Below are 14,232 nucleotides of genomic sequence, written 5' to 3'. Positions count from 1 at the left end.
GGGGAACCTGATTTTTGTCACAGATTATCTTCCTCATCTGCTACTGTCAGTGACATCTTATGATAAGCAGAAAAACATCCCACCCATTTTTTAAAAAGGAAAAAAATGCAACATTTGAACTACTATTTGGACAGGTTTCATAATTATAAATCTGTAGCTTCGCTCCAAACAAACACCTCCAGTGGCTGTTACACCCTTTGGGGGAGCACTAGGTCTACAAGAAGGAAACAAACAAAGGACCCAATGAAGCCGTTAAAACAGCAGGGCGGACCTCAGCTCCTCTGTCCTCTGTTCAGATCCACACTACCAGCAGGAAGCCCTAAAACTACGTCCTAATCTTAACCGTTCGCATCAGTCTGTCGCAGTTCTGCGGTTACAAAACTATTGCCGTTTGGCTGCTTCTTGTCAGCAAACGTAAAATGCAAGAAAAGGGGAACAAACTACATTTGGTACAAGTGAAAAGGGAAGTCTGCACATGCTGATACAGACAGTGTGCTCTCTTGGGATATATGGTTCCCTTTTTTTTGTGAATACTTGTTAAGACAATTAAGCACGAATTACATCTTTCATAATATTTACTGGCATGCAATGCAAAGTCCTCCCTTTGTTCTCTTTACTTCCCATTATGTGAGATTTGTTTTTCTGCTCTGCTGCGCAGACAAAGTTTTGGTACGTCAGACCTGTTGTGGATTTCGTGCCTAACAACTCGGCAGTGGGTGTCTCTGTGCATGTCTTACCTGTGAGGACATGCGGGATGTGTCCTGGCGTCCCGTCAGGTCTGAAGAGGAGATGTTGACAGGTGCCCCACGATGAAGACGCATGCTCACCTTCCTCTCCTTCTCCAGACCTGGAAGATAAAAAAAAAAGTTAGACCTTTCCAAATCGGTGGATGGAAAAGCTCCGGCTTTTTTACTACACGTCTAAAATTACAACACCCTTTTTCTTTTCCTGTTATAAAAGCATGTGTGTGCGCTGACCTGTGTGTGAGGCAGGGTTGAGTGGTGAGGGGGCTGCGACGTCCGGAGCTGCCCTGGCTCTTCCAGAGGCCGAGGGCATGCCCCTGGCTGCGGGGTTCCTGCTGTGCCTCAGCCTCTCCTCGCGCTCCCGACGCTCCCTCTCTGCGTCCTCCACGGCCCTGTTGGCACCCTGACACACACACACACGGTTTGGCTCTCAATATCCAGTAGCAGTTACCTATCTGAATAGCCTCTTTCTGGTTTTCCTAACCGAGTACGTACAAACTCACTCACACTGATAAACATACCAGTCAAATTATTATTCCAAGTGTCTGACGACATTATGGAAAGGATCCCTACGTTTTTGTTAAAGAGTAAGATCCTTTTCGTTTAATAACACGAAACAGCCCCGAAATCTCACAAACAGTATTTTTATCATTGTGAAAACACACTTTATTCAAAGTCAACCGGAACCAAACAAAACTATCAAAGGCCGTCTTGGTTCTCCACCGTTCCAACAATCACCACTCTGGTTTGGTGGAAATAACCCCTTAATTCACCCATTTAGATGTGGAAATATGCCCGCTCTATACACGCTTAAAGCATTGTTTATTTAAATGGAGTCTGGTGGTTTTGGCGATAGATATTTCAGAGCTGTTTCTAGGTAAACAAAAAGGATCTTAATCTTTGACGAAAAGGTCCATCTCCGTAGGGATCCTTTCCATAATGTAGTCAGACACTTAGAATAAGTTACAGCTTTCTCGCTCAATACTTGACCAACTTCAAAGATTTTTTTGTTAACATTAGTCACTAAAGACACCCAATGCATGGGTAAAGGGGGTTGAAAAATACCGAAATTACCCTTTTAAGTCAATTTATGACATTGACTTGTCAAAATGTTCTCTTCGGTACTAATGAAATTCACGAGTGGTCCAGACAGTCTCCCTCACTCCACAGTACAAGTGATTTACAACTTGAACATGTTTGGATCTAGTTAACACGGTACAGATCTTTAAATAAAAAGAAGAAGTCAGTGTCTTTAAGGATGAATATAAATGAACCTGGACTGAATGATAGTACGCAACCAAATACTGTGACAATACATTTTCTGAACCGAATCCCTCAATGTGATAATGCAACTTACAAATTTGAGCATGTTCCAGTCAAAGACGTAGTCGTAGGAGAAGCCCTGTCTGTGGAAGAGGTTCCTGAAGAGCTGGCGGAGGTACGAGTAGTCAGGCTTGTCGTCGAAGCGCAGCGAGCGGCAGAAGTTCAGGTAGGTGGCAAACTCGGCTGTGGGGGGAGAAAACGGACCGGAACACATAAGGGTTGGGTTATGATCAACGGTTAATACACGATTCTTAACATCCTTCATCTGGGCGGGAGCAGCTCAACGTACATGGGTAGCCTTTGCAGAGGACCTCGATTGGCGTGGACATTTTCTTCTCACTGATGCGTTCGTACTTCTGCCTTTTGGTGGCAGCTTTGAGGCCTTGCCAGGGCAGAGAACCCAGGTTGAAGTACATGAGGACGTAGCCCAGCGACTCCAAGTCGTCCCGCCTGGACTGTTCTGTAGACAAAGAGGACAGAGTCAGATCAGCAGCCTGGACGGGTCTATCCAATCACGGCAGACGGCAGTATTTTTGGGGACGCTGGTCTTACCGATGCCCAGATGTGTGTTTATGGAGGCGTAGCGGGCGGTGCCGGTCAGGTTCTTGTTCTCGCGGTAGGGGATGTGCTGGTGTGTGCGGGCGTCGCGGTACTTCTTGGCCAGGCCGAAGTCGATGATGTAGACCAGGTTGCCCTTCTTGCCCAGCCCCATCAGGAAGTTGTCTGGCTTCACGTCTCTGTGGATGAAGTTCTTGGAGTGGATGTACTCAATGCGGCTGATCTAGACGGGAGAGGATCTGGTGTCAGCCTTAAAGACCTCATATTATGCTCATTTTCAGGTTCATAATTGTATTTGGAGGTTGTACCAGAATAGGTTTACGTGGTTTAATTATCAAAAAAAAAAAAAAAAGAAACATTTTTGTCATCCTGCACATTGCTGCAGCTCCTCTTTTCATCCTGTGTGTTGAGCTCTCTGTTTTAGCTACAGAGTGAGGCATCTCACTTCTATTCCGTCTTTGGTACGGTTCAGCCGTACAACCTAGACTGGAGCAAGATGTTTCAGAGTGGCAAGTTATTTAAATGTTAACAAATTAGTCTTTCATACGTAACGTTTTAATTCTGCGCCGTCTCCTGGACATGGCGATGCAACTATCTGAACTCTCTCTAACTAGCTTGGTCTGAGGGCGTGCCACGCTAGCAGCTAGGCGAGCATTATGCGTGTTCCAAAGTGACGCAAAATGAGGCGCGTTTGTCACGGAAGTAAAGGCTGGACTATAATAGAGCTGTTTGGAGCAGTTCGTAAACAGTGTTTTCTGTGGGAGATGGTAACACCCTTTGGGGTGGACTTTGGGCTTTTTCACTTTGTAAACCTATAACGTGCACAAAAAAGATATATAACACAATAAAGGAAAGGGAAAAAAGCCAAAAAGCATAATATGAGCACTTTAAAACATGCAAACACGCTAGGGCTGCACAATATAATACATCTTTTAAAAATCGTCATCACGATATCAACTGGCACAATAAACGTATCGCAATAGACTATTAGATGAAAGAATAGTCTGTTAAAATGTGACTCACTTTTAAGTGGTGCCTTTTATATTTAATTTTCAATTTGTTCAATAGAAGAATTTTGGAAATTATTTTTGGTTTTAAAGTCAACAAGCGGTTTGTTGTATTTAGCAGAACATGAAAGCAGCAGAAATGCAGTACACTTTAATGCAGTACAGCCCTAAAACACGCCGTTTTCACAATGACAAAAAAAAAAAACGACCTAGTCCCTATAGCCATTAGCTCTCAGTTCCTCTTTTCTCTCACCATCTGGTCAGCCAGCAGCAGGACTGTCTTGAGGCTGAACTTTCGAGAGCAGAAGTTGAACAGGTCCTCCAGACTGGGCCCCAGCAGCTCCATCACCATCACGTTGTAGTCCCCCTCGGCCCCGCACCACTTTATTGTCGGAATACCCACTGGAGGAGAGCAGGGAGCAGGAAACAGGGAGGAAGGGGAATATATTTAGTGCTTATTTATTTAGTACTGCGATGCAAAGGGTTTCAAAGGTTACCAAATGGCAAAGTAAAACAGGAGAGTCAAACTACCATCACTAACGCTCATTCCTCTAGTGTTTGGACGAGTTCACTAGAAATTCAGCAGGACTGTCCCTTGGCCTCAAAGAAACTAAAAATATATGCCAGGCAAGGAGCACTAAAGCAGTTTTGTTTATACGAGACCAACGGCCTTCTTACATAATGGAGGATGTTTAATATGTGCATCACTCCGCTGTAATTACTCTATGGTGGTTTAAGGCTTAGAATCACTAAATGTTGATGAGCATGCACACACTGTCCATGCCCCCACACTAGAAAAATATCCCAATATCCTTTGACCAAATAAATCAACGTCGATATTGCGACAATATTGTAGGGTTGACTATTGGTGCTTTCCCAAAAATAGTTTCACGATGAGATTTTGGATAAAGAATCATCAATAATGTGGATATAATGACCAAGTGGGTAAAGGCAAATAATAGAACAGCTGGTAGGTCTGGAAAGTTCAGAAAATGACATCACTTTACTGTAATGCAGCCTGTAAAATTTAGAAAAAAAGACTTATGCCATATTACGAAATCCAAAATCTAAGACGATATCTATTCTCAAATATTGATATAAGATCGATATATTGCCCCACCCCACACACACACACACACAAGCAGTGTAAAGGCACTAGCCAGCAGGCTTGGTAGTAGCTGCTAATTTGGCTGACGTTGCCAAGGCGAAGAGGCCATCTGGCATTTCCTTCTACAGGCAGACAGCAATAAAATGTTGTAGCTCAGCAACTAGCGCACACGCACACACGCACACGCACACACACTATTTATATACATACAAACTAATATACCTCCCACAGTCTGGGTCAGCCAATACATCCTACCATGCTGGAACAAAAATACAAATGCCTGCGTGTGCACAGTTGTGCTTTGAGAGACCAACCAGTCTCTTGAAGTCATGAAGTCAAGTACACCGTTTGCTCCGAAGACAGAAAACACTAATAAAAGATGTATTTATAATTCATTTAAAAATGCACTACTTTGGCTCTGTCTAAAGCATGGATGTATCATAAGAACTGGATACAGCGTTCGAGGCGGAGCCCTGTTCATGCCTATGAGAGTCGCTCAGTGGCACATGAAGCCATCATGGATTAAAAAAAATGATGGTTAAAATTCTGATAGTGAAACGAGTCATTGCGCGCGGGGGCGCGCACACACACACACACACACACACACACACACACAATGACGAATGGATGCTGGCTTATATGTTGAAGTGCTTGTAAATATCAATGCCGAGTACAGAGTGGAAGGGGGTGTGTGTGTACGTGGTGTGTGTACGTGGTGTGTCAGAGTATACGGTACCTCCACCCTGCATCATCTTGTAGATTTTGCTCTCGATGTGGAGCTGGGGGTGTTTGGTCTTCACACATTCCAACTTGATGGCTACCTCCTCTCCAACTGAGATATCGGTACCTGGAGAGACAGACAGAGATGAGCTGCAAAGGTGTAAACAGACAAACATTCACTACAGCATTGCTTCATCTAATGAGACAGTATTTAATCTGCAGCACGGAGCATAGTCAAGTCAAGTATTGCTGTCGGGTCAAAGTCCAGTGAAGCTAATTTGTCATAAAGATAATAGTCTGCCTTGTCCACAGCTTTTATAGAGATATCACTTGCATAGCTGGTGATTAAAGTGGAGCAGACCTGCTTGGCTACATATCAGTGGTTAACACAGCACAGCCAGCACACACGGAAGAGAATGCAACAGTGTGCACTGTATGTTCCCTGCTCTTCTTTCGTGTATCTACTTGCCTTATGAGACCAATCTTTGCTGCACTGTGTGATCTGACAAACCAGAGAACCTTCAGAAACCTTCAGCTGCTTTCTTCCTACATATGGTTATGAGGTCCACTCTCCACATAAACACAGCAACCGGACACCAGGTTACATAATCCCATTTCACACAGACACACACGGTGCAGGCACATGATTGGCAAAGGTCCAAAAAGCATGAAAATAAACGGAGCCTCAGCGTTCACCCAAGCACCAAAAAAACACCACACCCTGATCATATACCACGCTTATTTATAATACTGCGGTTTGTATAACTGGTGGAACTTGCAAGAAGTAATCATTCTAGCTCTCTAAGGCTGTGTTCACATCACCAAAAGGGGATCAGGCGATTTTCTGCAAGGTGGTGCGGCGGTGTGGGAGTGTCACTGAAACGGGATATTTGTGTTTGTGTCCGGTTGTGTTCTTTAACCCCGCCAAATGTAGCACAAGTAGACTTTATATTTCACAGTTACTCTTTTCCGTCAGATCGTTTATAGAACTCAACGTTTCCAACCTGCACTTGACGGTTGCAACTGTCTGTATGGATCATATTATAGTTTTATGGTTAAGTTGTTAAACATATAACATCTGGCTCTGGGTAATCAGGTATTTTATCAGCTGAACCGTTACCATTTGACAAACCAACCAGATATTAGTTTACAAAGCACATCAAAGGCTACACTTCATCATCTTTTAGTATGATTTGTTTAATATGTAAATAGTCATTTCTTTCTAAATTATCTCTTCATGTTATGTAGATCATTGTTTTAAATAAAATATATAACCCTTTGACTAGTTCATTACTGAACCCAGCCATCACACGCCGCACCGTCACATCCCGCGCCACCCACCACCACCAAGTAAAATCTCAACTTGTGGGAAAAACTGGTGTGAATGTATTGGAAGTCGCTTTGGATAAACACATCAGCTAAATGGAATAGCTGTACATCATAGCTTGTGTGTAACAGTTACCTAGTCCACCCCCCCACCCCCCTAACAGATCTACACAACAGATTTGTTTTCAAGTTGCATTACTGTGGAAAAATCACATCCCTGATAGTCTCATTTGGGCAGCGCCAATGGAGCATCATTGATTTGTCCTTGTGACGTCATCTGGGCGGGCTGAGCAGCACTCCCCAGAGCGGGGCACAACCATTAGGGCCGTGACTCACTTTAAAGCTGTTACGTTGTATAATTTACACACAACTGTTAAAATAATGCTGAAAGTCTGTGCGTTTGTGGACAGGCTTTGCAACCAAATGAAAAATTCCATTCACCTTCATAGGATTGGGGAGGACATTTGGATTCTCCACAGAAGTGATACAAGCGGGGGCGTACACCCTTTTTCCCCAAGAATTGATTACTCATTTTCATTAAAGTTGTTAAATATGGGTCACGATGACTGTGTTTATCAATGGGCCCCATTATGGGGGCCAACAGGACATTTGTGAAAGGTCTCTCTTTTCCATTTCCGTCCACTCCATTTCTTTTTGTATTTAAAATGTAGAAAAATGTGTACTGTTGCAGTTTGTTGATCATGGCCCTGTGGGTCACGCACGGCAACTCTAACCTCCAAAACCCCTTTTTTTCGTTTATTATTTGCCTTCTGAAAATGTTTCTCAAATTTGTTGTATTAATGAAATGGTGGATCTGTGTAATAACTCATCAAAAAAAAAAAAAAAAACACAAATTAGATTATTTTTTTTACCAAGAAAAAATGACATTACGCTCAGACCCTAGAGAGAGGACAGGAAGCCTGTCTACAAACCAATCGATACAAAGTATCGGGAGAGGCAGATCACGCAGGTGAGGACGACAGGACATTGATATTACGTAAAGGGCTTAAGTGCACTTGCATAATTGCAGCGTGACACCAAAACTAACCGGATCAAATGTACACAATGTAACTAAAACATGAACCTACGTACGGACTTTCAGGTGTGAAAAAGCCCTTCAAACTAACTTGGTGCTCCAGTGAGTGATGGGTAAACACCACTCTATTTTAGTTTCAGCACAACACAAAGACACTTAACTGACTTGTTGTTCTAGTTGTGTGCTGGCTCAACCAATCGCAGTGAAAAGGTCTACAAAAGGCTCTTTACAGTCTGAGCAGCACATTTCAGTTTGTTGTCAGCTTTATTGCGTCATAGGAATGGGTTTTGTCCAGACAGATTTTTCTGGGGAATGCTCCTCCCCCTGATCTCGGAGGGGAGACTGTGGTTTCGTTGTGTGTGTGTGTGTGTGTGTGTGTGTGTGTGTGTGTTATTGGTATGAAAGTGTGTACATATGTGGTGTGTTTTTATCCTGAGCAATGCTGCTGGCAAAACACGTTGGGACACATCCCCCTACAGAAGTTCACAAACAGCAACAGAGGTAAACGACTGAGACCAATTTACACTTAGTCAATCCACTTCTAAAGAAAACTAACTTTTTAGTGCTAATAATTACATACTATCCGATGCCACTCAGGCATTCTTGTATGTGCACGTCAACCATCACGGTCGAGACTTGAACACAGAAGCCTAGCTCGGATTTGCAACTGCAAGCAAAAAAAAAAAAAAATTTCTCAACTCCAAAAAGGTTTCTAAGAAAGAAGGCTAGTTGTCAGAGGTGACGTCAACATAACCACTTTAAAAACACGCCATCACTTCTTCACGCAATCAAACCACCAAGCTTCAGAGGCAGAAGAGCAGGAAAGCAGTGAGTCACCAGCAGCATTAGGTCAGAGCATGTCCTCACTTTACTGATACCGGATGGGTCTACTACCTACATAGGCAAAGCACTCCTTTTAGCAAACACTGCTTTCAGTTTACCCAGATAACACAAGCTAGATCTGTTAAACAAGTAGGCCTACTCGTCAAACCGGTAATGAACGTAAACAGTGCTGCGCCACCACACTTCTTTTCTTTTTAATTCAAGGGGCTTCGGTGGTGTGAAGTATCGCTTAAGGTGCCACTGAGTACGGCTGAACGATATGGGAATAAATAATCGAATTGCCAATACTGCGATTGAGTATGCGATTAAAAAAAAAAAAAAAAAAAGTTCCTAGTCTTCCGTATTATTCACTATACGCAAACGATAAATCAGTCTGTAGTATGACCAACATGACATTAACCGGTAGCTAATGGGTGGATGGGAAGATGTATTTTTAAGATGTTTTTTAGACTAAAATGTAGGGTGGGACATTTTGATTTATTAACAATTCTGATTCTTCCTTTCGATTCTCGATTCCGATTCTTTAAGGGGTGGAGTTCAAACGGGTCACATGCTCGTGTCAAAGATGAGAATTTTTTGATTCAATGATGATTTACAGTTTCACTGGGCTTTTTCAATGTAAGATAAAGCCACAGTTTAGAGCGCCGCTTGCTGTGCTCCATGGCTGCAACACAAAAAGACCCTGGAAGTACAGTGGCTGCTAAGGAAACCAAAAGTTGCGCGCGTTTAATTTGGAACCGCCCGATGTATGCGTAACCGGCCTTAACCTTTGACATCCCTAATACAGTCGACATATAAACTGCTCTCTCATGTTGGCCAGGCCTACGCGTTATGATGAAATGAGATTAATTGATGCATGGATATGGATAACATCTCTTTATTTAGCTATTGAATTGTAAAAACCTTCAACCACGGTAGAATTGTACAACTTGAAAATTCAAGTATTGTAAGTTTACATGTAATCTAATCATGACTTTTCCTAAATAAATAAAAAAAAAAAAAGAAAAAAAAAGAAAAAGCTTGTGCATGGGTTTTCACAAGTTGTTTTTTTCCATCTACTCTCACTCGCGTGTCACGTGACCCTCTGGTTGGGTAGATTGTGTAGCATTAAACACTGATAGTTTTGAGTTCTATTACATCATGATGTCGGTTTGAATTTGATTAATAAAGATTTTTTTTGTGCAGATGACCCAGCAGAGAGTCCAGGAAGTGATGGCTGCCGGCCAGTAAATAGTTTAGCGTATCTTTCCTGTAAACAGATAAATTGAGATATCGTGTGTCAATGAGTGTGCTTTAGAGCGGGATTTTGTTGCCTTACCTTCGACAGAACCAGCCATGCTTTGTTATGACAAACCTGTCGTTTACAAACTACCCTACCGTGGCCGTTTATTCCTCGACGCAGAAGGTCCAGGGTTCGAGTCCGACCTGTGACCATTTCCTGCATGTCTTCCCCCCTTTCATATCTAGCTGTCCTATCCATTAAAAGGCAGAAAATGCCCAAAAAATAATCTTAAAAAAAAAACAACAACTATTCTACCAGTTCTGAATATTTGACAGTACACATTCACATCCCACCAGAGCACAAAGAGAACAAGGCTTGGTTCCAACAGCTGACCTCATCTCCTCCTTCCGCTAATAAACAGCCACACACACACACACACACACACACACACACCAATGCAAGCAGAGTCCAGCACATAGCCAGGCCCGGCACACTAGGCTGCTCATACATCGTCAGCAGCATTAAAGCGTTTACACACTGTATCGTATGGGAGCATTACTGTGAAATAATATCAGAAATTGAGATGCAGATATTTTTGTCTTTTAGATTAACCTATATTCAAATTTAATTTGGTCAGTACAAAAATCTTACTTACTATGGTTGAGCACAAAATATTGGTATCACACTTCTAAAACGTGAAGCGTAGGGCGTGTCAGGCACTTTGATTTTAAAGATCCAAGCGTTGATTAACAACGTTACGTCACCCGTAGAGGTGCTTTTTTTCCCCTGACTGATAGCTGACCCTCGTTAACCGATCATTAAACGTTGACCGACAAGCAGCCAACTGAGTCCCAGCTCACCCGATCGGGAGGCTCGGACATACTCTCCACGTCCACAGACGGCAGAAGCCTTGTTACGGTCGCGCAGCCAAGAGGTTGCGTGGACAAGTGCGGCCACTTTCCTGGCGCGGCTCGCGTGCAGGCGCCGACTCGTACAAGTCCGCAGCCGTTTCCGTGGAGTGCGTGTTCCCAAAATGTCAGGCTGTCAGCTGTGCGTCCGCCTGGCATACTCCATGTAGGACGATCCTCATCGATATAGTGACGTGTGTGACGTAGCTCTCCGTGGTGAGCGCCGTCCAGCAGAGAGCCACAAATGCAGCAGTAAATAAAGAGCTTCAAAATGCAACTTGCTAGTGCTAAATTGGGACTAGCAAGTTAACTAGCAGTTAAGAAATAAACTATATATAAAATTCTTACGGTCCGTTAACGGTTAATCATTAACAGCAGCTCTCCCCATCAGTCCAGTCCACAGGTCTAATGCCTTCATTAAGCCTCTCCTGTGATTTGAACATTGGGTTCAAAAGAACACTCAGAGGTTAGGGCTGGGCGATATGGAGAAAATCAAATATCACAATATTTTATAAAAGTTATATATTATATATTATTATATATAGATATTGTATGCTTTATGAATATTGGTGCTTTCACAAAATATTCACACAACGAGATTTTTGATCAATAATCATCAGTAACGTGGACATAATGACTAAGTGGGTAAAGGCAAATAATAGAACAGTTACAACAGTCTGGTAAGTTCAGAAAATGACATCACTTTACTGTAATGCAGCCTTTAAAACCAGGAAAAGACAACGCTTCTGTCACATCATGATATTATGATATCCAAAATCTAAGACGATATCTAGTCTCATATCACGATATCGATATAATACTGATATATTGCCCAACTCTATCAGAGGTTGGGCTTGCGTGCCGCCAGAGCGATATGAGGGATGATTCACCCTGATGTTGTTTGACTAACAACATGTAAACAGCTACAGATGTGGGTGGACATTTAGCTGAATGTCAATCTTATGGTGCAGAAATTAAATTAGATTTACTGTTAATGTAAATTTCCCAAAATGCCAGTGATCCATTAAGGCAAATATCTATATATGTGTGCCTGCCCTACCAACTGAGCTAACCTGGCCACTAAAAGGGAACTTAAGTATGACCAAAGTACAAGCTTGGTTTTAATACAGCTTCAAAACATAAGGGATGACACGTTCAGCTCTTTAGCAACGAACCAGGTATGCCTTACGCTTCTGCTGCACATTTTCAAATGCACCCTGTACAATTTGGAGATCTTTGGATGTATTTTTCCAACTGAACAGTTGGAAAAATACATCAGCACAAGGCAGCCGTTTGATTAGATGCCAGTGATGAATTGAGCAGTCCACAGTCAGTAAAAACGCTTCATTAATTAATAATGTCTCCTCTCTCTACTGTTGTTTAGATGACAAAGTCTTACGCTCAGAAATGTGATCAGCTGTTCTCAAACACTGTTGCCAAGAGCTGTTGACCTCCAATATGGCCACCAGCGGATGCATTACAATAAAAAAGGTCCTTGCACGTTATGTTCATTGTGCACTAAAGTTCTTAATAAAAACGAGAAAATACTTTTCATTTGTCAAGTATTTCATTCACGCAGGGAGTATTACGATGTGGTCATTTCATATGGACTATTGACATATTGACTAATTTAGCACAAAACAAGTTACGTTGTGATATGTATCGCTATCGAGATAGGATTTGGGCCGTATCGCCGTTGACGATAACAGCATCGCTGCTAACAATCCCTTGCTCAGGTAGAGTGTAATCTTACACCAACGCAGCTAATGCTTCTCTCTTTGACATTTTTTCTTCAGTGAGAGGTAACAAATCCAACCGATTATTACAAAAATACATATAATCAATAGGCCACAGCCCTGGGCACTTTGTAGATGAAAACTCAGTAATATATAATTGTGTCCCCTCAGGCACTAAACAAGGATTTATTAACCAGTTTCATGTCAAAGACACCTCAGTCAGATACTCACTAGGCCATGGAGCCTACTTGAGTCTCAAGGACCCGGATTTAATACAAATATATAATCATACGATTGATATCTTGGTTATTAGGCTGGGCAATATATCATCATAATTATATACGAGACTAGATATCGTCTTAGATTTTGGATATACTTATTTGTAGTATGGCAGTGTTGTTTTTTTCCTGGTTTTATAGGCTACGTTACAGTAAAGAGGTGTAATTTTCTAAACTTACCAGACTGTTCTCGCAGTTCTTTTATTTGCCTTTACCTGCTTAGTCATTATATCGACATTGACGATTACTTATCTAACATCTCATTTTGTGAACCCTACAATATCGTCGCAACATCGACATCGAGTCAAAAATATCGTGATGAAATTCTCCTGTTTGAGAAGCATTGGTGTGAGGTTAGATAGCCTTCTGATGAACTTCTTATTAGGGAACAGAGGAAGAAGTTGTTTAGCGGTGGCTGTTCAGTATCGGTAGGGAGGTTACATGGAATTTACCCACTAAAGCCTCAGGCCTGCTCAGCTGTTGTGTTCGCGGACTACTGAAAGTAACCTTAAATATTAGCTAGCTAACGGTTAGCGCCCTGGAGATAAAGGGTTTAGCTAGTGATACACAGCAGCCGTCGGTTTCCATTCTTCATTTGGTAAATTCATTTCACACCATGACAGGCAAAGGGTTCCCCAAGTCGAGTACATTGAACAAATGCATCGTTTACTATGAATTATCACAATGTAGCAGACGTCTTATCACTGGTAACGGTTAGCTGCTTTGCTAGACAGAGTGCTAGCTTAGTAGCTAGCTAATGTTGCTACCCCAAACACTGAACAGCTGACTGACTAGGAGCCGTGAAAGGCAGCCAGCCGACAAAGTGTCGGAGCTTGAATGTACCAGGTCGTGTTTGCTGGAAACAAAGAATACAACACAGCAGATAGGTTAGGATTAGAACTTACCCAGGTAGATGTCCCCAAACGATCCACTGCCTATCTTCCTGCCCAGTCTATATCGGTTTCCCACTCTTAACTCCATGGTTTTAAGCGATCTGTCTTCGGCTAGCTAGCAAGCGCGCTCGCTAGCTTCAAAAAAGCCCAAAAAAATGTTTAGGTTTAACCGGCAAAGCCTGTTCAAAACACCCAACACATTAAAACCCTCCTGGAGCGATGAATTGTGTCTTCTTGTGACGTTATGTTGTCTCCGGATGAATTCAGCTCTCCCAATCTTTCGCCACTTATTTTAAAACCCTACTAACCTCATATTGTGCTAATACGCAGCTTGTTAAAAAGGTTGCAGTTCGTACTTTATGCTCCCGCTGTTTTTGATATGGATACTTGTTAATTCTTTGCGGATGAAGGTGGATTTTGAGGAGGTTCGTTAAATTCTCCCCCTGTTGCTGTCTCCGCTCTGTCAGTAATCTGCTGGAGGTGTCTGACTGACATCACTTCCCTGCTGCTGGTGATGAGGGAGGACTCCGC

At 42.5% G+C, this 14,232-nt stretch overlaps 1 protein-coding gene across 2 annotated transcripts in view; it reads right to left on the bottom strand.

The window, feature by feature from the left end:
• csnk1da (casein kinase 1, delta a) overlaps window positions 1-14,232 on the bottom strand; it is a 27,628-nt gene extending 13,396 nt beyond the window's left edge. For both annotated transcript variants that reach the window (XR_004896717.1, XM_031318192.2), the window contains exons 1-8: window positions 13,714-14,232; window positions 5,476-5,586; window positions 3,885-4,033; window positions 2,619-2,847; window positions 2,356-2,526; window positions 2,101-2,249; window positions 978-1,146; window positions 738-847 (exon numbers count right to left, since the gene is read on the bottom strand). Coding sequence is in view for 1 of the 2 variants with exons in the window: in XM_031318192.2 (XP_031174052.1) it covers window positions 738-847; window positions 978-1,146; window positions 2,101-2,249; window positions 2,356-2,526; window positions 2,619-2,847; window positions 3,885-4,033; window positions 5,476-5,586; window positions 13,714-13,789 (1,164 nt within the window). In the remaining variant the exon portion in view is untranslated. The remainder of the gene's footprint in view (window positions 1-737; window positions 848-977; window positions 1,147-2,100; window positions 2,250-2,355; window positions 2,527-2,618; window positions 2,848-3,884; window positions 4,034-5,475; window positions 5,587-13,713) is intronic.

Source organism: Sander lucioperca, chromosome 2 (assembly GCF_008315115.2).
Source record: "Sander lucioperca isolate FBNREF2018 chromosome 2, SLUC_FBN_1.2, whole genome shotgun sequence".
Taxonomy (NCBI): Eukaryota; Metazoa; Chordata; class Actinopteri; order Perciformes; family Percidae; genus Sander; species Sander lucioperca.
This window is presented reverse-complemented; position numbering and strand designations above follow the sequence as displayed.